At 35.4% G+C, this 26,119-nt stretch overlaps 1 protein-coding gene across 1 annotated transcript; it reads left to right on the top strand.

The window, feature by feature from the left end:
* Positions 1–21,183: 21,183 nt before the first annotated feature.
* On the top strand, positions 21,184–25,782 carry LOC131054170 (uncharacterized). Its single transcript, XM_057988633.1, has one exon. The coding sequence runs from the start codon at positions 21,184–21,186 to the stop codon at positions 25,780–25,782; it is 4,599 nt and encodes a 1,532-aa protein (XP_057844616.1).
* Positions 25,783–26,119: the final 337 nt, after the last annotated feature.

Here is a 26,119-nt window from a genome sequence, read left to right on the forward strand (position 1 = left end):
TCCATCAAACATTATGGCGCACACAAAATAAGGCACATGCCAAATACAGCGTATGCCTTATTTGGCATGCACCAAATAGCTATAACAATTTTATTTTTTTTTAAATGGACATTCAACCTTCATTTTTCTATAAACCCCACATTTTGAGCTCTGATTTTGGCTTTCCAGACTATGCACGCAAAATAGAAATATTGTTTTTGCTTCTAGAGTTGTTAGATCTTCATCAACATGATTATATGTTTGCGGTAAGTAATTGTTCTATTATATGTCATTCTACAATTCATTTTTTATATATATTATACATTGATGTCTATACTTATGATTGTATCAGTTGGAGCTACAAAGAATTCTAGATAGGAGGTCTAGTGAACACATTCGAAAGAGGCCATCATCACATACATATCCATCCCCGTGATAGTCGAAGGTAGCTTGTGATCTATTTCCTCATGATAGTGGGAAATCAGTAGACTAGAGGCCTTTGTTGTATGCCTATGTGGAATTTTTGAGGATATATTTTGTATTTTGTATATGTGACATATATGTCCATATGGTTACTTGTTCCCTTGCATCATTGTATTGGATATATATGTTATACTCTTATTGAAATTGACCATTGTATGACGTTATAAACTTTTCTAGTTGATGCAAATCATATTGCAACTATTATACATAATCACAAAAATATATTTGATTGCTGAAATGAATATTCTGTAATTATATCAACATTTTTCTGTGAGAGATATTATATATTCAATCAGTTTTGTCTACAATTGTTATTACATTCCTAATTGAACTCAATTTTTTTTCACAATTCAACTTCATAATTTGGTAGCTAGTAAATATTTATAGTTTAATGCCTAGAATTTCAATTTTGTCATAGTTCATGGAGACAAATAGTAGTACCATTATCATAGTTACATTTTTTGTTTCCCTATCTAGTCTTTTCAATGTACTTGCAGTTAGTTTATTAGGGTTAGACTAAGTTATAATGTTTGATTTTGCAGTATTTAACAAATATGCTTAAGAAACAAATAACTCTTTTAATTGAAAAAAAATTCTTTCTTTCTAGTACAAGCAAGATTTCAACTCTTACATTAAATTTGGACCCTCTAAACTACATTCAAAATTAAAATTACTTTTATTTTATACCCATTTACTCAAAAAACATGTCACCACTTTCACCTTATATTATTAAAAAATATCACTAATTTCACCTTATATTACTAAAATGTATCATCACTTTCACATTACCATCCCAGAAATAAAGATTGAAAACACAGTTCAAGAAGGTGCCTTTCATTTGAACAATACAATATAAATTTTGTTTCATTCCAACATGACACGAAATACCTGACAAAATTCCTCCTAAAGTAATTAAAAAGCAGACTAATTGTTGATGCTTATAGGGTTACAAAGAAGAATGTCAGGTCTCATACTCATCCCACACATGTAGATTGTGTTTTTATGAACTCAAGTGGTTGAATGAGCTATTTATATTAGAAGAGTGTTTAGAAATGTCATATTTGTCTATTTCCACTTTCATTATCAAACTTGTGGTTTGATCACTCCATTTGATATCTATTGTCCTAAAATGAAGACTAATTTGTTTACAAACAACATTTTTTTATATATTTCATAAAAATTAACTCTATTTTATTGTCACATATGTTTAATAAGGGGCATGACACAAACGCGTAGGTTCAGATGGATCGTATGCATGTTCCATGGACTCCAAGATATGCAACGTGAAAGTTTGACAATTTTTTATACTTTGAGCACTAAAGGGAAAGCATTTCTAGGGCGTGGCTCGTAAGGATCGAGCAAGTTGTCGTGCTAAAAAGGGGCATAAGTAGCATTAAATATACCACTAGGATGCGCTTGTGCTAACGGTTTGTTCCCGGGATGAGTGGTTCAAAACTCAGGGTATCTTGTCGCCTTTCATTGAATGCATCTGACACTTTTTGTTGCAAGCGAAAAAGAGGCGGCATAGGCAAATGGAATTGAGTGATCCAAAATTAAGATAGGTGATTTTAGGAGGTGATGACATATCCCGATAGATTCAAAGGACTCATTCACACATGTCACGGGCTTCGAGAGATGCAACGTCAGAGTTTGATAGGTTTTCGCACTTTGATGACCACTCAAAGGAAAGTGTTACTAGGGTGTGTCTCGGAAGGATCGGTTGAGTTGATGAGAAGAAAGGGGCATGGCCAGCATAAATGCAGCCACTGAGACAAGTTTGAGCTGACAGTTCATGCCAAAGAAGAGCGGACTAAAAGTTAGGGTTTGTTGTCACCTTTCATTGAATGCATCTGAAACTTTTTGTTGCAAGCAAAAAAGAGGCGGCATAGGAAAATGGAATTGAGTAATAGAAAAATGAGATAGGTTTTTGTAGTCAACCATGACACAACCCTATAGGTTGAGATGACTCATTTGCATGTGTCAAGAGCTCCAAGAGACGAAACATCAAAGTTTGATAGTTTTGCACATTTTGAGCACTCAACAAAAAGGGTCACTACGGTGTGTCTTGCAATGATTAAGTGACTTGGCGAAAAAAATAGGGGCATGGGTACCATAACCTCGGCCATCAATAGAAGTTGTATTTGATTGTTCATGCCCAAGATGAGTGGATAAAAAATTAGGGTATGTTGTCGTCTTTCATTGATTGCATTTGACACTTTTTGTTGCAAACAAAAAAGTGGTGGCATAGACAAATATAATTGAGTAATCCAAAATTGAGATAGGTTTTTTTAAGTGGTCATGACATGACCTCATAGGTTTAGAGGACTCATTGAAAGGTGCCACAGGCTCCAAGATATGCAACGCCAAACTTTGACAGTTTTTTAAACTTTGAGCACTCAGGGGAAAGCGTCGCTACCGTGTGGCTTGAAAGGATGGAGCAAGTTGGCAAGTGAAACCAGGGAATGGCTAGCATAAACCTGACCACCCAGATGCTCTCGCGCTAATGGTTCATACCCAAGATGAGTGTATCAAAAGTTAGGGTATATTATTGCCTTTCATTGAATGCATTTTACACTTTTTGTTGCAGGTGAAAAAGTGACGCCATAGGAGAATGGAATTGAGTGAGCCAAAACAAAGAGAGGGTTTTGTAAGTGGTCATGACACAACCCCGTGATTTCAGATGACCCATTCGTAGGTTCCACAGGCTCTAAGATATGCAATGTCAAACTTTGATAATTTTGCACACTTTGAGCACTCAAGGGAAATTATCGCTACAGTGTGGCTCAAAATTATCACCGAGTTGGCGAGCCAAACAAGGGCATGTATAGCATAAAACAAGACACTTGGATGCATTCACACCAAACGTTTGTTCTCAAGAATTGCATTTCGAAAGTTAGGGTATATTGTATCCTTTACTTGAATGCATTTTACACTTTTTGTTGCAAGCGAAAAAGTGATGCCATAGAAAAATGGAATAGTGAGCCAAAAATGTCAAAGGTTTTTGTAAATGGTTGTGACACAATTTTGTGGGTTCAGGCGGCTTGTTTTCAAGTTATAAGGGCTCAAAGATACGAAACGTCAAAGTTTGACAGTTTTGCATACTTTGAGCACTCAAGGGGAAGCGTCGCTACGGTGTGGCTCTGAAGGATCGGGCAAGTTGGTGAGTTAAACAAGGGCATGGATATAGTAAACCCAGCCACCTGGATGTTCTCCTTCTGACAGTTTGTGCACAGGGTGACCAGATTGAAAGTTAGGGTATGTTAGCGCCTTTCATTGAAAGTTAGGGTATATTGTCACCTTTCATTTAATCCATTTTACACTTTTTTTTGCAAGGAAAAAAGTGATGCCATAGGAAAATGGAATTGAGTGAACCAAAACTGAGATAGTTTTTTGTAAGTGGCTATGTCATGACCTCGTGGGTTCATATGTCTCATTCATAGGTGTCGTGGGCTTTGATATACGCAACGTCAAAGTTTCACAGTTTTGCCTACCCAATCAGCATCAGTATAAACTTTTAAATCAAAATCATTTCTCTTTTGATATACTAAGCCATAATCTCCACTGCCTCTCAGGTATCTGAAAATTCTCTTGATTGTTGTCATATGGGTTTCCTTGGGATCTGCAGAGAATCTTGCAACAATACCTACTGCATGTGCTATATCCGGTCTACTGTGCACAAAATATTGTAACTTTCCAATCATGGATCGGTAAAGTGTCTCATCAACAGATGCAAATTCATCATTCTTTGATAGCTTACAGCTAGTAGTCATAGGAGTATTTACTGGTTTTGAATCCTCCATTCCAAATTTCTTCAAGATTTCTTTTATGTATCAGAGCACCCATTGGCCCTTTATACATAATTGTGAAGGTTAAGGATATCCCTTGCCGTGGTGCCCTAATTGATCCCTCTTGCATGGTTAATGTCATAACTGAAGAGTATCTTTTCACTTTAGGATTGCATAAACCACTATATATGATGTTTCTAATGTGGTTGTGAAGTTATTTGATTGCTTATCTTGTCCTACCATTGGCTCTATTACCCTTCATGTTGAAGTTTATACTAAATACATACATGTTGACTTTGTTACCATACCTTCTTCTGAGAAGTTCCGTTTGAAGATGGGTTATCCTTGGCTATCTTACATGAAGGATATTGCTTCTCCAATCCACAAGTTTCTAAAATTTCCTCACAATGGAGAAATCATAATCATGAACCATAGCTTATTTCGTCCATCTAAAAGAAGCCTCATTTTTCCTATTGATTTCTTTTGGCCTGAAGATTTTCAATCTCTTCCATCAAGGAGGGATGCTCTTTTTCAACCTTATCAAAAATGAAAGAACGATATGATTTTATCCTTAAGTCAACCTAGATCCCCAACACTTGACATTCCTATTACTCTTCAAGATAAGGTTCTTCCCCTCACAGATAGAACTAATCTCCCTCCTAAGGAAGATTGTCCACCTATACCTATGGATGTGACTTTACCTTCTCTTAAGGAGAACAACAATATTCTTCCTAAGGTTAGACCTATACCTCCTCCTCTTGATGGACCTGGTCTCCTTCCTACACCTAATATTCCTCCTTTCTATGGCTTTGTTCCACCTCCTTCCTCTTATCGAGAGATGAGGCTTGCTTCTCCCATTGTGAAACCAAAAAAACCTCAACCTCAACCTTCCACTTTCAAGGAGAAAAACATTCCTACGTTTTCAAGTGTTCCTCCTTGTCCTCAGTATTCCAATAAGACTTGACGGAATCGTTGTGTGAGAGAATGCAAACAAAGACGTCGTGTTTGATCTCGTGAAGCTATCCCTCAAAATACTCAATCTCCTTAGACTCCATCAGCTGACTTGATTCCCTTTTCTCCTAAGAAAGATGTTCAACCTACATCTCCTAATCATAAGTAGCACAAACCATGTGATGGTTTTACACCTATTTGTGTTCTAGCTCCTCTTTCTCTACACTTTGATGAAGAAATGGGTGAAAATTTTATTTATAATGGAAATACAAATCCCAATACTTCAGATAGTGAGTAGGAGTATGTTGATGTGGACAAGTATTTATCAGATGAATTTTCACAAACCCTAATCCTAGCTCCTAGAATCAAACAAATTGACTTACCACTTGAGCATAGTCCTTGTTTGGATCTTGTGATCTAGCTCCATCTGTTGTGCTCGATGTCGTTCCTCTGGCATGTTTCTCGCCTTCCTGAAATAGTGATTTACAAGATTGGGTGGCAGATGTTGTGCTAGATTAGCAATATTGGCACTGCAAATATTCCCCCTATCCTTTCTTTCTCTATTGTAACCATTCTTATTTATGTATCCATGTTCTTCTATTCTTCCCTTAATGTCTACTTGGAGACGATGCAAAGCATTGAGATCTTTTCTTTGTCTCTTTCATGTTGACTCAAAAGATATCCTCTCTTCCCTTTCTTCTAAGGCAGTGTCCTTCTTTGGGGAATGATGATTATTATATGCATATACATACATGATATAGATGAGTTATCATATAGCACACTGACCCTGAGGAAAGCGACAATACCTCATGTTTTGTGTTCATTATCCTTGAGTTTATTCCTCGATCGGGGGCTAAATCCTTGCGATAATGTGCTCCCTCCTTCTCTCTCTCTTGGGTGTATCCCGACTTAAAGAAATCGTTCCCGATAAGGCATGCGCGATCGCTTTAACGTCGGGGCATACACTCCCCTCATATTTTCCTTCTTGTGATACTTAGAATTAATGAGTGAACCTTTTCTTTCTTTCTAATCTTTGGTATCCTTGCTTTCATGACTCATAGTGAAGTGAACTTTTCTACTTGCAGTCATGGTTCTCCCCTTCTCAATATTCCCTTTTACTTTGTCAATCAAAGTCGTAACATCCTAAGTCCACTAGGGGCTTGGTGCATCTTGCCTCCTTGACATGGAAAAAGTTTTTCAATCTTGTTTCCTTGAACTTTACCGCTAGCATTGGTGTCCGCTTATACTCCTACTAAAGTGGGGGCTAAATGTAGTGTCATAAACTTGTGACCCTACAAATTTTTGATTGCATTAGGGTCCTCATGAACGCAAGATTGAATCCATTAGCCTGATCCGAGAGGGGAGATTGCTCAGCCCTCATAATAGCTTCTTTCTCAGCTCATTTTGGTTTTATTTAGATTATTGATTAGTCATCCCAAACATGTGTCCTTTCTTTATTGGACTTGTTTTTATTTTGAAAGGTTGTGTTTGTTAATGCAATATTATTTTATGGATTATGCAAATAGATATAAACATAAATTTTAGCTTAGTTAGGTGTCCCACTTATGGATATTTAACTCACCATCCCTTAAAATTTTGGGGGAAGATAACTAACCTCCACTCCCTATTAGTGGGAGGGGAGTCGACTTCTGAGTGTATTTTCATCATTCTGGCTAGATTTTCTTTCCTTCTTCCTATATGTGCATCTCATTCTTGAATTGATTCAAATGTTTATTTATCCAATTTTATGTTCTCTTTTACATTGAATTATTTATTTTCAATATGGTAGGTAGGACATGCATTTCTTTACCTTATGTAGCTCAATTTGATACTAGCATATAAGTGGAGTTTCTAACAAATTCTACATGGTATCTAAGGTAGATCTATAATTAATTTTTTATTATTATTTTTATGGGTTATCTTTTTTGAAAATATTGGTGAATGTGTATTAGTAGAGGTTGTGGATCTTCTAGTGAGGAAAAAGAGGTTGCAAATTTTTTTGGTGTATTTGCATGTATGTAATATCTAAGAGGTTGATCTTTTAATGGTACCATCTTTCACTAAAATATTTGAAGACCATGATTTAGATCTTTATTTATAGGGTGAACTCACAATGTTGGTTTCCACTTTTTCGTACATCTCGAGTTTTGGTGAAATGATACATTTTTAAAAAAATATAACGATTTAAGCTTTAAGAGGTCCTGTTTGAAGTAATTAATTGAAGAGAGTTAGATCAAAGTCTCTTAGATCAAAATTTCTTGGATAGAACCTCTCTACTTCTAAATCATACTTGCAATAGAGGCTCCTTTCCATCTGTAAAATGCTGATAAAAAACCAATTTTACATTACCTTTTGGGGGCTCAAATGAATTCCTTTGGAAGTTTATTTTTTAAGTATTTAGCCATTATTATAATCTTTCCAAATAGTATAATTTTTAATATATTTAATTTCATTAATATAGTTTTATTTTATTTCATTAATATCAATTGGATATATGTCAAAATTACAGTTAACTCGACTTCAAATCTTAATAAAATATGAAATATTGAAGATAATGTTACAAAACCAATTGTAAACACAAGATATGGGTGTTTAAAAAACCAAATTCAAAAGAATCACGTTCATATCTTTTATAGGAAAAAAGTTGCACTATACAAAGTGAGTGTCACTCTTTAAAAATATTGTTTTTTGAAAAAAAGGTTAGTTTTCGAGGGAGATAGAATAATGGAAGAAAATGGATTTCAAATATTATTAAAAAGTAATTTCTACAATCTGCATACTAAATCACACAAATCACTAGTTCACATCATCTACAAATTCCTTACGTTTTAGAAGTAATAGGTGTTTGAATCTAAAGTTTTTTTCTAAAAATGAATATTGTAGTGTCAAAGTTGGCAAAATAGTGTAACCCACTATTGTGGGTTCACCATTTATAAACATTCCTTTTATTCTTATTAAGCCATGTAATATCTATTTTAGGTGGCATTTTTTTCATCTCTATTTGCTAATGTAATCCTTTTTTGATATTTAGAACCTAGTGTATAGATCTCTCTTGAATACTAGAGAAAAACAACATCAAAGGTGTGAAAATCTTTGTTCAATCATTTATTGTAGACCCATGGACCAATACTTTTTGTTCAAAGGTATAGAAATCAATAGTAGGGCACATGAATCAAAAATAGTCATAAAAAATCAATATATTATGAGAATCAATATCCTTAATAATTTTAAGAATAGCACATTGTCAAATTAAAACCAATATTTTAATCATTGGTCTCATGGTAGGGTCACATGAGGGAGAAAACCTTTTGATCTTATTAATTAGGGATTAAATTCACCCCACTTTTTGTTTGGCTATAAAATTTATTTTTGAAGGTATGTAAATTACTGTTTTCAAAAATATTAAGTATAATTTAGGCAACATAGGGAAATTTTTTAAATTGTCATAACTTTTGATTGGCAACTTGAAATTGAGCGCCATTTTTTTGAAAGTTGATTTTCTCGTATGCTTGATCTATTAGGAACATTACCTCTCTAAAATTAAAAAGTCAATTTTTTTGTTCCTTAGGATTTATCTAAGCAATAAACATATAAATTGCAAAATTTTGGGGTGATCCAATATTGAATATGGGGGACATTGTATGTTATCTTGAACACTTCCTACTTTCCTTCCATTTAATAATTTTTTATTTTTCTTGTAATAATTTAATTTCTAGCATGGATTCAACTGAATTCAACACATTAATAATACCATTTAGCTATTATAATTGGAAACTAAAAGTACAACTTGTGCTAAAGAAAAAAGTGTTGTATAGGATTACAATGGGCACTGAGAAAGAACATACTAGTGGGGAAGAGAAATAAAAATTTTTTAGTAAATGTGACCAAGCCTTTGGATTCGTGTGTCTTATTATATCTCATAAACTCCTCTTTCAAGTAGAATCCTTGATTCAACCCAATGAAGTGCATATTATTCTAGAGAAATTCTTCTAGAAAGAGAATGAAATGAAAGGTTACAAGTTATAGAATAATCTCATAGGTTTTCTCTCTAATTCCTTTGACACCATAGAGGACTTCACCAAATTTAAGTAATGAAGGTTACTATTAAAATAATATGGAATAAAGAAAAATGAGAATTAGTCAGTTCTTTCTATTCTATACCATGTTTGCTTTTGGCTTCAACTCCATCTAAAGGGCTCTGGGGAAAGTTTGAAAGATACATTCTCTAGATAAATTAATTGTAATCTTGAATACAGAGTAATATAACTTAATACAAATGACCACATTGAATTCTAGGAAACTATAAGTACTCATTACTAGGAATGTGACATAACAAGATTCATATAACAAATAGGAGAAGCAAAAACAAATTAAAGGATGAAGAGATCAAGAAAGAATAAAAAATTATGATACTACAAAAAAAAATCAAAACTTCTTCTCAACAAGGGAAACATAAGAAAGAAAAAGTGGAATTTTTTTATTAGAAGAAAATTTTGCATGAAGAGCACAAACATTTGAAGAAGTAGATTGATCACCCCAAACACCTTCTTAAGAAGAATAGTATAAGGGTCCCTAAATATATCAAATAATCCTCATCAACTCAAGAATATACCAAGACAAAGAAACTATATAAAGCTAAAACTAAGAAAAAGGCTCTAGTTAATACTGAATCGTCATCAAATTCATCTTGGATCATTGAATTAGGTTCCTAACATCACATGGGAACTTCCCATGTTGTGTTTACTTCCTAAGAGACTCATACTATGTATGTCATCACTTTTGGTAATGAAACTTCAATACTAGTTATAGGGAGAGGGTTTGTTATAGATAAAGGTAGAATATACACTTTTTTTTTTCATGTTCTTTTTTAATGGAAAGCATATAAAGATGGGAGATGAAAAAATTCCTATACAAATTTATTATCCCATATAATACATGAAATGGGGGAACTATAAAATCCTTATATTATGGGTGAGAAGTGGTTGAGCCTAGAGTTAAAATACTGAACTAGAATAAGGCCATGTTATAACAAACTCTTACTTGTAAGAAGAAAAGAAATCTCTCTCTCTCTCTCTCTCTCTCTCTCTCTCTCAACCTACTTATATAACTTACTCTTCCTCATCCTCACATTAAATACATAAACTAAACATTTGAGTAGACATGGTATTTACATATATACATTTACATACACTTAATTATATTTTATGCGGGTAAGTGCACAAAGGTCGGGGACCAAAAAAGTGACAAAATTTCTTTTGGCCTCCATCAAACATTATGGTGCACACAAAATAAGGCACATGCCAAATATGGCACACGCCTTATTTGGCATGCACCAAATAGCTATAACAATATTATTTTATTTTAAATGGACATTCAAACTTCATTTTTCTATAAACCCCACATTTTGAGCTCTGATTTTGTCTTTCTAGGCTGTGCATGCAAAATAAAAATATTGTTTTCACTTCTAGATTTGTTAGATCTTCATCAAAATGATTAAATGTTTGCGGTAAGTAATTGTTCTATTATATGTCATTCTACAATTCATTTGTTATATTTATTATACATTGATGTCTATACTTATGATTGTATCAGTTGGAGCTACAAAGAATTCTATATAGGAGGTCTAGTGAACACATTCGAAAGAGGCCATCATCACATACATATCCATCCTCGTGATAGTCGAAGGTAGCTTGTGATCTATTTCCTTATGATAGTGGGAAATCAGTAGACTAGAGGCCTTTGTTGTATGCCTATGTGTAATTTTTGAGGATATATTTTGTATTTTGTATATGTGACATATATGTCCATATGGTTACTTGTTCCCTTGCATCATTGTATTGGATATATATGTTATACTCTTATTGAAGTTGACCATTGTGTGACTTTATGACCTTTTTTAGTTGATGCAAATCATATTGCAACTATTATACATAATCACAAAAATATATTTGATTGTTGAAATGAATATTCTCTAATTATATCAACATTTTTCTATGTGAGATATTATATATTCAATCGGTTTTGTCTACAATTGTTATTACATTCCTAATTGAACTCAATTTTTTTTCACAATTCAACTTCATAATTTGGTAGCTAGTAAATATTTATAGTTTAATGCCTAAAATTTCAATTTTGTCATAGTTCATGGAGACAAATAGTAGTACCATTATCATAGTTACTTTTTTTGTTTCCCTATCTAGTCTTTTGAATGTACTTGCAGTTAGTTTATTAGTGTTAGACTAAGTTATAAAGTTTGATTTTGCAGTATTTAACAGATATGCTTAAGAAACAAATGACTCTTTTAATTGAAAAAAAATTCTTTCTTTCTAGTACAAGCAGGATTTCAACTCTTACATTAAATTTGGACCCTCTAAACTACATTCAAAATTAAAATTACTTTTATTTTATACCCACTTACTCAAAAAACATGTCACCACTTTCACCTTATATTATTAAAAAATATCACTAATTTCACCTTATATTACTAAAATGTATCATCACTTTCACATTACCATCCCAGAAATAAAGATTGAAAACACAGTTCAAGAAGGTGCCTTTCATTTGAACAATACAATATAAATTTTGTTTCATTCCAACATGACACGAAATACCTTACAAAATTTCTCCTAAAGTAATTAAAAAGCAGACTAATTGTTGATGCTTATAGGGTTACAAAGAAGAATGTCAGGTCTCATACTTATCCCACACATGTAGATTGTGTTTTTATGAACTCGAGTGGTTGAATGAGCTATTTATATTAGAAGAGTGTTTAGAAATGTCATATTTGTCTATTTCCACTTTCATTATCAAACTTGTGGTTTGATCACTCCATTTGATATCTATTGTCCTAAAATGAAGACTAATTTGTTTACAAACAACATTTTTTTATATATTTCATAAAAATTAACTCTATTTGATTGTCACATATGTTTAATAAGGGGCATGACACAAATGCGTAGGTTCAGATGGATCGTATGCACATTCCATGGACTCCAAGATATGCAACGTGAAAGTTTGACAATTTTTTATACTTTGAGCACTCAAGGGAAAGCGTTTCTACGGCGTGGCTCGTAAGGATCGAGCATGTTGTCGTGCTAAAAAAGGGGCATAAGTAGCGTAAAATATACCACTAGGATGCACTTGTCAAAGTTTGATAGTTTTTCGCACTTTGATGAGCACTCAAGGGAAAGTGTTACTAGGGTGTGTCTCGGAAGGATCGGTTGACTTGATGAGAAAAAAAGGGGCATGGCCAGCATAAATGGAGCCACTGAGACAAGTTTGAGCTAACAGTTCATGTTGAAGATGAGCAGACTGAAAGTTAGGGTTTGTTGTCACATTTTAATGAATGCGTATGAAACTTTTTACTGCAAGCGAAAAAGAGGCGGCATAGGAAAATGGAATTGAGTAATAGAAAAATGAGATAGGTTTTTGTAGTCAACCATGACACAACCCTATAGGTTTAGATGACTCATTTGCATGTGTCAGGAGCTCCAAGAGACGAAACATCAAATTTTGATAGTTTTGCACATTTTGAGCACTCAACGGAAAGGGTCACTACGGTGTGTCTTGCAATGATTAAGTGACTTGGCAAAAAAAATAGGGGCATGGATACCATCACCTCGGCCATCAATAGAAGTTGGATTTGATTGTTCATGCCCAAGATGAGTGGATAAAAAGTTAGGGTATGTGGTCGTCTTTCATTGAATGCATTTGACACTTTTTGTTGCAAACAAAAAAGTGGTGGCATAGAAAAATATAATTGAGTAATCCAAAATTGAGATAGGTTTTTTTAAGTGGTCACGACATGACCTCATAGGTTTAGAGGACTCATTGAAAGGTGCCACAGGCTCCAAGATATGCAACGCCAAACTTTGACAATTATTTAAACTTTGAGCACTCAGGGGAAAGCGTCGCTACGGTGTGGCTTGAAAGGATGGAGCAAGTTGGCAAGTGAAACCAGGGAATGGCTAGCATAAACCCGACCACCCAGATGCTCTCGCGCTAATGGTTCATACCCAAGATGAGTGTATCAAAAGTTAGGGTATATTATCGCCTTTCATTGAATGCATTTTACACTTTTTGTTGCAGGTGAAAAAGTGACGCCATAGGAGAATGGAATTGAGTGAGCCAAAACAAAGAGAGGGTTTTTTAACTGGTCATGACATAACCCCGTGATTTCAGATGACCCATTCGTAGGTTCCACAGGCTCTAAGATATGCAATGTCAAACTTTGATAATTTTGCACACTTTTAGCACTAAAGGGAAATTATCACTACAGTGTGGCTCAAAAGGATCGTCGAGTTGGCGAGCCAAACAAGGGCATGTATAGCATAAAACAAGACACTTGGATGCGTTCACACCAATGATTTGTTCTCAAGAATTGCATTTCGAAAGTTAGGGTATATTGTATCCTTTACTTGAATGCATTTTACACTTTTTGTTGCAAGCGAAAAAGTGATGCCATAGAAAAATGGAATAGTGAGCCAAAAATGTCAAAGGTTTTTGTACATGGTTGTGACACAATTTTGTGGGTTCAGGCGGCTTGTTTTCAAGTTATAAGGGCTCAAAGATACGAAATTTCAAAGTTTGACAGTTTTGCATACTTTGAGCACTCAAGGGGAAGCGTTGCTACGGTGTGGCTCTGAAGGATCGGGCAAGTTGGCGAGTGAAACAAGGGCATGGCTATAGTAAACCCAGCCACCTGGACGTTCTCTTTCTAATGGTTTGTGCCCAGGATGACCAGATTGAAAGTTAGGGTATGTTAGCACCTTTCATTGAAAGTTAGGGTGTATTGTCACCTTTCATTTAATTCATTTTACACTTTTTGTTGCAGGGAATAAAGTGATGCCATAGGAAAATGGAATTGAGTGAACTAAAACTCAGATATTTTTTTTTAAGTGGCTATGTCATGACCTCGTGGGTTCATATGTCTCATTCGTAGGTGTCATGGGCTTTGATATACACAACGTCAAAGTTTCACAGTTTTGCCTACCCAATCAGCATCAGTATAAACTTTTAGATCAAAATCATTTCTCTTTTGATATACTAAGCCATAATCTCCACTGCCTCTCAGGTATCTGAAAATTCTCTTGATTGTTGTCATATGGGTTTCTTTGGGATCTGCAAAGAATCTTGCAACAATACCTACTGCATGTGGTAAATCCGGTCTACTGTGCACAAAATATTGTAACTTTCCAATCATGGATCGGTAAAGTGTCTCATCAACAGATGCAGATTCATCATTCTTTGATAGCTTACAGCTAGTAGTCATAGGAGTATTTACTGGTTTTGAATCCTCCATTCCAAATTTCTTCAAGATTTCTTTTATGTATCAAAGTACCCATTGGCCCTTTATACATAATTGTGAAGGTTAAGGATATCCCTTGCCATGGTGCCCTAATTGATCCCTCTTGCATGGTTAATGTCATAACTGAAGAGTATCTTTTCACTTTACGATTGCATAAACCACTATATATGATGTTTCTAATGTGGTTGTGAAGTTATTTGATTGCTTATCTTGTCCTACCATTGGCTCTATTACCCTTCATGTTGAAGTTTATACTAAATACATACATGTTAACTTTGTTACCATACCTTCTTCTGAGAAGTTCCGTTTGAAGATGGGTTATCCTTGGCTATCTTACATGAAGGATATTGCTTCTCCAATCCACAAGTTTCTAAAATTTCCTCACAATGCAGAAATCATAATCATGAACCATAGCTTATTTCGTTCATCTGAAAGAAGCCTCGTTGTTCCTATTGATTTCTTTTGGCCTGAACAATTTCAATCTCTTCCATCAAGGAGGGATGCTCTTTTTCAACCTTATCAAAAATGGAAGAACGATATGATTTTATCCTTAAGTCAACCTAGATCCCCAACACTTGACATTCCTATTACTCTTCAAGATAAGGTTCTTCCCCTCACAGACAGAACTAATCTCCCTCCTAAGGAAGATTGTCCACCTATACCTATGGATGTGACTTTACCTTCTCTTAAGGAGAACAACAATATTCTTCCTAAGGTTAGACCTATACCTCCTCCTCTTGATGGACCTGGTCTCCTTCCTACACCTAATATTCCTCCTTTCTATGGCTTTGTTCCACCTCCTTCCTCTTATCGAGAGATGAGGCTTGCTTCTCCCATTATGAAACCAAAAAAACCTCAACCTCAACCTTCCACTTTCAAGGAGAGAAACGTTCCTACTTTTACAAGTGTTCCTCCTCCTCCTCAGTATTCCAATAAGACTTGACGGAATCGTTGTGCGAGAGAATGCAAACAAAGACGTCGTGTTTGATCTCGTGAAGCTATCCCTCAAAATACTCAATCTCCTTAGACTCCATTAGCTGATTTGATTCCCTTTTCTCCTAAGAAAGATGTTCAACCTACATCTCCTAATCATAAGTAGCACAAACCATGTGATGGTTTTACACCTATTTGTGTTCTAGCTCCTCTTTCTCTACACTTTGATGAAGAAATGGGTGAGAATTTTATTTATAATGGAAATACAAATCCTAATACTTCAGATAGTGAGTAGGAGTATGTTGATGTGGACAAGCATTTATCAGATGAATTTTCACAAACCCTAATCCTAGCTCCTCGAATCAAACAAAGTGACTTACCACTTGAGCATAGTCCTTGTTTGGATCTTGTGATCTAGCTCCATCTGTTGTGCTCGATGTCGTTCCTCTGGCATGTTTCTCGCCTTCCCGAAATAGTGATCAACAAGATTGGGTGGCAGATGTTGTGCTAGATTAGCAATATTGGCACTACAAATATTCCCCCTGTCCTTTCTTTCTCTATTGTAACCATTCTTATTTATGTACCCATGTTCTTCTATTATTCCCTTAATGTCTACTTGGAGACAATGCAAAGCATTGAGATCTTTTCTTTGTCTCTTTCATGTTGACTCAAAAGATATCCTCTCTTCCCTTTTTTCTAAGGTAGTGTCCTTCTTTGGGGAATGACGATTATTATATGCATATACATACATGATATAAATGAGTTATCATACAACACACTGACCCCGAGGAAAGCGACAATACCTCATGTTTTGTGTTCATTATCCTTGAGTTTATTCCTTGATTGGGGGCTAAATCCTTGCGATAATGTGCTCCCTCCTTCTCTCTCTCTTGGGTGTATCTCAACTTTAAGAAATCGTTCCCGATAAGGTACACGCGATCGCTTTAATGTGGGGGCATACACTCCGCTCATATTTTCCTTCTTGTGATACTTAGAATTAATTAGTGAACTTTTTCTTTCTTTCTAATCTTTGGTATCCTTGCTTTCATGACTCATAGTGAAGTGAACTTTTCTACTTGCAGTCATGGTTCTCCCCTTCTCGATATTCCCTTTTACTTTTTCAATCAAAGTCGTAACATCCTAAGTCCACTAGGGGCTTGGTGCATCTTGCCTCCTTGACATGGAAAAAGTTTTTCAATCTTGTTTCCTTGAACTTTACCGCTAGCATTGGTGTACGCTTATACTCCTACTAAAGTGGGGGCTAAATGTAGTGTCATAAACTTGTGACCCTACAAATTTTTGATTGCATTAGGGTCCTCATGCACACAAGATTGAATCCTTTAGCCTGATCGGAGAGGGGAGATCGCTCAGCCCTCATAACAGCTTCTTTCTTGGCCTCTTCATCACCCCGTCCACACTCTTCCCTGGAGGAAGGGGTAGGATAGGGGTGTGGCGCCACTCTCCCCCCTTGGATAGGGATGTGGCACCCTTGTCCTTGCCCTATTTTGGGGAAGGACCCTTCCTAGGGTTGCATTGTTGGTTGTGCATTGGGCGGGAAACTACCCCGATGTCGGCCTGTGACAAAAATCAAATCCACTAACATGTATTTAAGGGGCACTCGTCCTCTCATTTTCATAAGTTGGATAGGTCGAAGCTGGATAGATTCAAGGTGCACAAGCGATCAAGCATTCTTTTCTATTATTGAGCATTCTAAAGTCTCCCTTCAAGGCTAGGTGTTGCATTCAAGTCAAGGATTCAACCATTGAAGAGGATATTGATTCCAACATTCAATTTCCACACAAGAATTTATATCAGCATTTCTATCACAACCTCCCTTGAGGTGATTTACAATTCAGTCTTTCATTTACAGCTACTTGCAATTACTTTCTTTCATTACCTCGTTAATTTCAAAACTGGGGTTTTACCTAAAGGCAAACCCCCAATCCAAACCCGTTTCCCTCTCTTTTATGCATGTAGGTTGTAGGGGTTTGATTTCTTTTATCTTGTACAAATGAACGTGGTGGGAGGATGAGAGCGTTGTGATGAAAATGGTGGTCATTTTGTGAATGTTGTCGACGTTTAGTTGAACTTATGAACATTTGAATTAGTCTTGATGGTTAGTTATATATCAATGTCAAAGTAGGAAAATATTAAATAGATGAATTGTTCGTAGAGATGACAAGACAATTGTAATATTCAGTTATTTATTCATTGATTTTACCATGGCTCTTACTCACCGTGTCACACAAGGATTTAAGAGCTGCCTTAGTTTATATAGGAGGCTATATAATTTTCAACTTGTATTTGATTAGGTCACTATATAGTCCATCTGGAATGTCCAATAGAAACCTGAAGAGTGGGTGTGTGTGAGAAGAGTCAAGACGTCTTTGCCAGTGTAATTTAGTTGAACAGAAGACCTTCACTATCACTTGACTTGCTATTATTCCCAACGCTGCCTTGCACCACATTGAAAAGAAACAAAGTTGACCTCAAAAGACGGTTAAAAAAAGAAGTAGTGGTCAACAATTGTGATCATCAACGATTTAGTCATGGCCACTCCTTTGTTAGTCTATATATGAGACGCCGATTAGAAAATCCTTTAAAAAGTAAACGTGAAAGTTGCTGGCATTCCATACAGCTCCGAGTGCATTTAATATTTCCGTCCCTTTCTGATATTTCTTTCTAACCTCCATTTATTTCGGTCAAAGCAGTGGCGACTCTTTCAATGCATGTGCTTGACTTAGCTCTATACTATCACAAAGTTACTTTGTTATCTGGATTAAACCTTTCAACTATGAGGGACCCCCACCTTCCTAGTTGAAAAAAAAATTTAAAATTAGGGATTTTTTTAAAGAGCTTATATGTTAATCAAAATATGAAACATAGACATTTGTTTATTTCTTTAAAATGTTATATGGTTTTTAAGAGAGTCAAGTATTGTAATTATGCATTTGTTACAAGGCTTCAGGTTGTTATTAGCATTATTATTTTCTTAAATAGGTTCAAAATTCACTAATCTATAGAGTGTTACTCCTTTAAACAATTTCTAGTGCATGAGGATGGCTTCACTCGCAAAGTGATTTAAGAAATTTGTTACCAAATTCCTTCAACAAATATTCATTGAATTACCATTAGATGTAGTTCTTCCCATAAAAATGTCACAGAGGCCCTCTAGTCACTCTATCTGAGGACGCACATGCGTTTCTAAGACGAAAACACGGTGCACCGACATCTTGTATGAACAGAGTCAAAGAGTTCGTACAAAGAGCAAACTGTGATGGGAAATGTGCCCAAATAACAGAAACTAAGCAAATATTGATATGATAACAAAATATGATTATTATTGAAATAATAAAAAGAAAAAAGGGAAGAAATGTAGTCTCACGGTCTGGCCACGCTTGAAGTCTTGACCAATCTCCCCAAAGCTACTCGGCAACCAGCACACAAGAGGAACAAGGACGAAAAGGTTGTGGTTGTGTTTTTAGAGGCCTGCCACAGCTAGACCCCCTCTTTGGTGTTTCCACCTCCATGGATAACCAAGATAGATAGATGAAAAGATAGTTAAGATTATAGATAAAAGATACAACAACAATATGTCAACGAATATTCTATGGAGATAACAAAAGATAGAGGAAGAAGAAGACTCCCCTTCCACATGCAAAGCAAGAAGCCTGTTGGATGATGAAGAAGAAGAAGTCGGTCTTCCTCAAAGAATGACAATGGCAGCAATATGTGAGAGCCAAGGACACAGTCAAAGAGAGCTTCGAAATGAGACAATGAACAAGCATGAATCCAATTTCATTCTAGGGAGAGAGCTAGAGAGGCAACTACACAGACCAAATGAGCTTCAAAAGCAAAGATTAACATGTTGGGATGAAAACGAAAGTCAATGATTGTGGAGAGGTGTTATAGGCATCTTCTAGGCATAGGTGTAATGCTCAAATGACCACATTCAAATTGGTAGATTCGTGAGATGCTAGTGCGACATGCGGACGTCTCCACAATGCGCTAGTTTCTATGAGTCAAATAGTCGACAGGGTTAGAAAGGGGCAAGGCGAAGGCTAATGGGTCAAGTGAGATGGACAAATGGACAAGGAGATGAAGAAGATCTCCAATCAGTATAAAGCGGAGGCTCTTATGTAGCATAGAATTACATGGGGTGCAATTTGCGACACTACATAACAATAAATATTTCAAGGCTGAGACAGCATAAGTAGCTCAAGGGTATTTTAAAAAATAGTAACAAGGTTTTAGGTAATGTAATACTAGATACAAATGAAATCAATCGTATTAGACAATTGAAGGACTATCTTACTAGGTAGGTTGATCCAAGCATAGTAACAACTCTTTAGGGACATCATTTAAGTACAAAGTCAAGAAAAACTAAGAGAGTTGGAGAATTAGTTCTCAATCAATCACAAATTAGGATGCTTCTAGAGTTACTAGGAACCCAAATTCACCTTTGAATTTGGGTTCCTAGTAACTCTAGAAGCATCCTAATTTGTGATTGATTGAGAACAAATAATTTTCGGAAGGGTTGATTGTAATGTCCCCTCTTCAAACTTAAACTCTGTCCAAACAAAGGTTAAATAATTCAGATAAAATATGGAATTACATTTAAATTTTATTTTTTATAATATCAAGGGGCATGAAGACTTAATAGAGGGAAAAGATATTCAAGAGGGATGAAGCAAGGACAATTCTCTTGACATTTTAGCAGTGTCAAGTTGCCTAGTGATTAGCAAGATGGATTTGGATTTCAAATAGTGGCGGCTGCAATATCTGGATCATTAGGAGAAGATGAAGAAAGAGGCAGAGCTTCTGTTTTATGAAACTCCATGTCATGGTTATTTTTAATGATGCTCTCCTTCTGGCATCTCCAATTTAATGAATATATTATAAAATTTTGCTGGAGGAGTCATATTTAAATTATATATATTTATATTTTGGGAAAATTATGTAAAAACTCTCTCTCTCAGTCGAAATGCACTATTCCTGATCGCTCCATTTGCTTCCATACGTTACATATTTTTTGACTTCCATACTGCATTTCCATGCATTTCTGATTGTCAATACGTGCTGCAGATGTAGAAAACGCCTCTCGGCATCATAATAATAAGAAATAATTAATAATTGCAAACAGAAATTAATTATAAGTCTTATAATTTCAAATTGCTTGCTAGAATTTTAATTTTTGTAAAAGTTTGCGTGACGAATCAGTTTTCAATGGAAGGGACGCAACCCTTCTCTCAAGACCTGCAATTGCTAATTATATAGATCCTCAATTTCTTTGTTGACAAGCATCCATCTATCTAACTTGTTGGTGAAGTGATTATAATTTGCAGACTTCCATTCTTGGCAGAACATTTTTTTCCAAAGAATTTTGGAGCGCAGTATCACATTTAGGTATGTGTTTCAAAATTCCATCAATTGTGGCTTCATATATACAATCAAAATTATAAAAATTATATAGGTAACATTTTACTACATGTTAAATGTAACACAGACAACTTCTCGACAAGTAGCTGTTGAAATTTTGTGCAATATTTACAATTAAAATATTAGTCGATAATTGTTTACAAACTCTATTAATTCATATCATTTGTCTTGAAAATCACAAGTGCTTTGATTGGGTTTGTAGGAGTTAGAGAAATATGACCAGGGGAAAGGGAATGAAGTCAAAGAGCAGTAACAAGCAGGTAAAATCTCAACTTTCGAGCAAATTAAACAAGTGCAAAAGTTAACATGGTAACTAATAAAGGCGATTGTACAACAAATTTGCAGGGTTTTAGCCAACACACACCGATAACAGTAAATGCAAAAGATGGCACAGAAGCGAGCAAAAGTGATGAGGTGACAAATTTGAAAAGACTGAATGAACATTTACTGACTACAATTACCAATGATAGAAAAGAAATAGACGGGTTGAAAAACAAATTGAGATTGTGTGATGATGCCAATAACAAATTGCTTGAAACGGTGACGTCAGATAAAAACAAGTGGATTTCTTGTGAAAAGGATATGAAAGGTACAATTTCAGAGTTAGAATATAAGCTCAAAGAAGCCAGAAATTTGAGTGAGAATCATGAAATGTTGTTCAGTCAATTGGGACGAGAAAAAAGTCTGTTGGAAAATAGGTTGAAAGAAAGTAGTGATGTAATTCAGGAATTACAAGGGCTTAAAAGTGAGCTTGATCAAACAAAACAATTGAGTGAGAATCTTGGAAAATTGTGTGCTCAATTAGGGCAGGAAAAAAATGAGCTGGAAAATAATTTGAAAAAATCCAATGATGTGATTAAGGAATTACAAAATAAAGTGACCGAGGATAGGAGCTTGTGGGATGCTTCCAAAACAAAATTGGAAGGAACAATTGTGGAGGTAGAAAATAAGCTTGATTCTGTGGTGCAGGAAAGAAATGTATTGAGTCAGAAACATAAGGACTTATGCGGTAGCTACAGAAATGAAAAAAAAGGGTGGAAAAAATGCAATGGTGGTGCTAATATGAAATTAAAAGCAAAGATGACTGAGAATCAGGGATTGTGGGATTCATATAGGGTGAATTTGGAAGGAAAAGTCGCGGAGCTGCAGAATGAGATGACAAATTCGAAAAGCCTGAATGAACGTTTACTGACTACAATTACCAATGATAGAAAAGAAATAGATGGGTTGAAAAACAAATTGATAATGTGTGATGATGCCAATAACAAATTGCTTGAAACAATCACTTCAGATAAAAACAAGTGGACTTCTTATGAGAAAAAGATGAAAAGTACAATTTCAGAGTTAGGGCAGGGAAAAAACGAGCTGGAAAATGATTTGAAAAAATCCAATGATGTGATTAGGGAGTTACAAGATAAAATGACTGAAGATAGGAGCTTGTGGGATGCTTCCAAGACAAAACTGGAAGCGACAATTGTGGAGGTACAAACTAAGCTTGACACTGTAGTGAAGGAAAGAAATGAATTGAGCCAGAAACATGAGGACTTGTACACTAGCTACAGAAATGACAAAAATGAATTGAAAAAATGCAATGATGGTGCTATGAAATTAAAAGCAAAGATGGCTGAGGATAAGGGATTGTGGGATTCATGTAGGGCGAATTTGAAAGGAAAAGTTGCACGGCTGCAAAATGAGATCCTTGACGAAAGAAAATCTAGCCAGAAACACCAAGAATTGTTGACTAAATTGAGGCAAGAAAAAATTGAGATGGAAAATAAGTTCATAAAAATCAATGATACTACTAAGAAATTGAATGCAAAGATTACTGAAGATAAGCTGTTGTGGGATTCTTGTCAGGAGAAGTTGGAAAAACAGGTTTCAGAGCTACAAAATGAGCTTAATGAAGCAAGGGTATTCAGCCAAGGACGTGAAGAACTGTGCAGTGAGCTGAGACGAGCAAAAACTGATTTGGAAGAAAAAGTTTTACAGCTCGAAGGTGATCTTAATGAAGCAAGAATTTTGATTAAGAAACATGAAGAATTGCGCTCTGAATTAATGAAAGAAAAGAACGAAATGCAAAATAAGGTAACAGAATGCAATGATGAGACTGAAGAATTGAAGGCAAAATTGGCTGAACGTGGGTTCTTGTGGGATTCTTCTAAGACAGAGTTGGAAGCCACTGTTGCAGGGCTGCAAAATGAGCTCAAAGAAACAAGATTGTTGAGCCTGAAACATGAAGAAGCATGCATTCAACTAAGGCATGAGAAAACAAAATTGGAAGACGAGTTGAAAGACTTGGATGATACGAATGAGGAATTACATGCCAAAATGACTGAAAACGGTTGGCTTTGGGATACTTGTAAGGCGAATTTAGAAGGTACAGTAATAAAGCTGCAGAAAAAGCTTAATGAAACAAAGATTCTGGCCCACAATAATCAAGTCTTATACAATGAAATAAGTAGAGAAAAAAGTGAGATGGAAACTAATTTTCATCAATCCATCAATGAAGCTAAACAATTAAAGGATAAAATAGCTGAAGAAGGGCACTTGTGGGATATATCTAAGCGAGAATTTGAAGTTACATTTGCAAAACTGCAAAATGAGCTTAATGAAGCGAGAATGTTAAGCCAGAAGCATGAAGATTCGTGGTCTCAGTCAGAACAGGAAAAAACTGAGTTGGAAAATAATTTTAATCAATCTATTAATGAAATTCAGCAATTAAAGGAAAAATTGGCTGAAGATAGGCACAAGTGGGATAGTTATAAGAGAGAATTTGAAATTACAATTGCAAAACTGCAAAATGAGCTCAACGAAGCGAGGATGCTAAGCCAGAAGCATGAAGATTTGTGGTCTCAATCAGAACAAGAAAAAAATGATTTGGAAAAGACTCTTATAGGGCTACAAAATGAAGTTGATGAAACAAAGATTTTGACAGTGAAAGACCAAGAGCTGTGTAAGGTGCTCAGAGAAGAAAACAATCGGATAGGAAATAAGTTGAAACAATGCAATGACAGTATTGGGAAATTAAATACAAAAGTTAAAGAAGACCAGCTATTGTGGGTTTGTAATAAGGAGGATTTGGAAAGCAGAGTTGCAGTTGTGCAGTATGAGAAAGAGACATTGATCCAGGAATATAAAGCTCTGTGGGCCCATTTAAGAGATGAAAAATATGAGTTGGAAGAAAAACTGAAAGAATGCAACGATAGGAATAAGGAATTGCATGCACAGATGAGAGAAGATTGCCGCTTGTGGGAAGCTTGTAAGGCAAAATTTGAAAACTCTGCTGCAAGGCTACAAAATAATTTTAATAAATCCATTAATGAAATTAAACAATTAAAGGAAAAATTGGCTGAAGATAAGCACATGTGGAATACTTCTAAGGGAGAATTTGAAGTTACAATTGCAAAACTGCAAAATGAGCTTAATGAAGCGAGAATGTTAAGCCATAAGCATGAGGATTTGTGCTCCCAATCAGAACATGAAAAATATGAGTTGGAAAAGACTTTTATACGGCTACAAAATAAGCTTGATGAAACAAACATTTTGAGAGAGAAAGACCAAGAATTGTGTAATGTGCTAAGAGAAGAGAATAATTGGTTAGGAAATAAGTTGAAAGACTGCAATGATAGGATTGCGGAATTAAATAAAAAAATTGAAGAAGACGAGAGGTTGTGGGTTACTAATAAGTCTGATTTGGAAAGAAAAGTTGCAGGTCTGCAGTCTGAGAAAGGGGTATTGAGCAAGGAATATAAACTTCTGTGGGCCCATTTAACAGATGAAAAAGATGAGTTGGAAAACAAACTGAGAGAATGCAAAGATAGGAATATGGAATTGCATGCACAGATGAGAGAAGATTGCCGCTTGTGGGAAGCTTGTAAGGCAAACTTCGAAGACTCTGTTGCAGGTTTACAAAATAAGCTCGATTTGATGACTAATGAAGGAATGATTTTGAGCCAAGAATATGTAGAACTGTGCATTGAATGCGAATTTTTGAAGGCACAGCTGGGAGATTATAATGATATACTAAGCTCTATGGAAGATGAAACAAGGAGTCTAATCTCTCTCTCAGAGAGCAATGCAAACACAGTGGAGGCCTTGCAAACTCAAGTGCGAATGATCACCCATGAACATACACATTTGAGCATGAAATATGAAGAACTTACAAATGAAAATGAATCTCAGAAATTGAAATTGGAAAATTATAATCATAGGCTTGATTCAGTGAAAAATGAGAGGAACTCACTTAGATCTACGTCAGAAAGTAGGGAGGAGGCTTTGCTCCAAGAAAATGGTTCATTGAAACAACAAGTCCATGAGCTTCAAAGCAAGTTGGGTATGTGGGCTAATGATTACAAACAAGTTCCCACTGATGATATGCTCGATTCAGAAACAGAGGAGAGGCAATTACTCACATCTCTATCAGAAACCAGTGATAAAGTGATGGAAGATCCGGTTATAGAGAACAGAACAGTGAAACGAGAAGCCCTTCAACTTTATCAAGAAAACCAACAATTACAAAAGGACATATCTAGTAAAAAGTCATTAATTCAAACAAAAGATGGAAATATTACAGAATTGAATGCAAAAAAGATTAAACTTAAGAATGCTGTCGAAGTGTTGGAAGAGATTGGAAGAAAAAATACCCAAGTACTGAAAGAATATGGAGGTATAAGGGAAGAGCAAGTGACGAGAAAGGAAAGTGAGGAGAAAAGGAAGGAGGGCAGTGGGAGGGTTTCACATCGAAACCAAACAGCCTTTATTGGTAATTTGATGTCTTGCATTCTTCTAGATATTGAGAAGTCTGACGTAAGCAGATGCTTGTCAACTGCCACAAAAAATATCATTCTTCCTTCTGATGCACTACTTTGTGGATGTCCTTATGGCTGGTTTGGTGGGATAGTATAAGTAGCCACCCTTTCTCCAAATTCTGTGAGAAATGTAATACTCTGGACGGGCAATGCCTCCAATTATTGAATTCATTTGGGCATTTTTTTAATTCTGATTGATGTATACTCAAACAATTCCTTCACTGCATTAAATTGTACTACTCTAAAATTCATTTTATAATTCATTTTTGAGATATCATATTTATTTATTATGGATGGACAATTTTTAAATTCTCATTGATGTATACTCTAATAAATGTTCCTGTAGTGTGCAAATTGACAAAGATATACATATAACACGAAACCACTTTCAGATAATTTAAAGTTCTAAATCTAATATAAAATCTTATATATTC

This window comes from Cryptomeria japonica, unplaced genomic scaffold, assembly GCF_030272615.1.
Source record: "Cryptomeria japonica unplaced genomic scaffold, Sugi_1.0 HiC_scaffold_124, whole genome shotgun sequence".
Taxonomy (NCBI): Eukaryota; Viridiplantae; Streptophyta; class Pinopsida; order Cupressales; family Cupressaceae; genus Cryptomeria; species Cryptomeria japonica.

Coding starts and splice junctions, on each gene's coding strand:
- LOC131054170 (XM_057988633.1), top strand. CDS start 21,184: ATGGTAACTAATAAAGGCGATTGTACAACAAATTTGCAGGGTTTTAGC.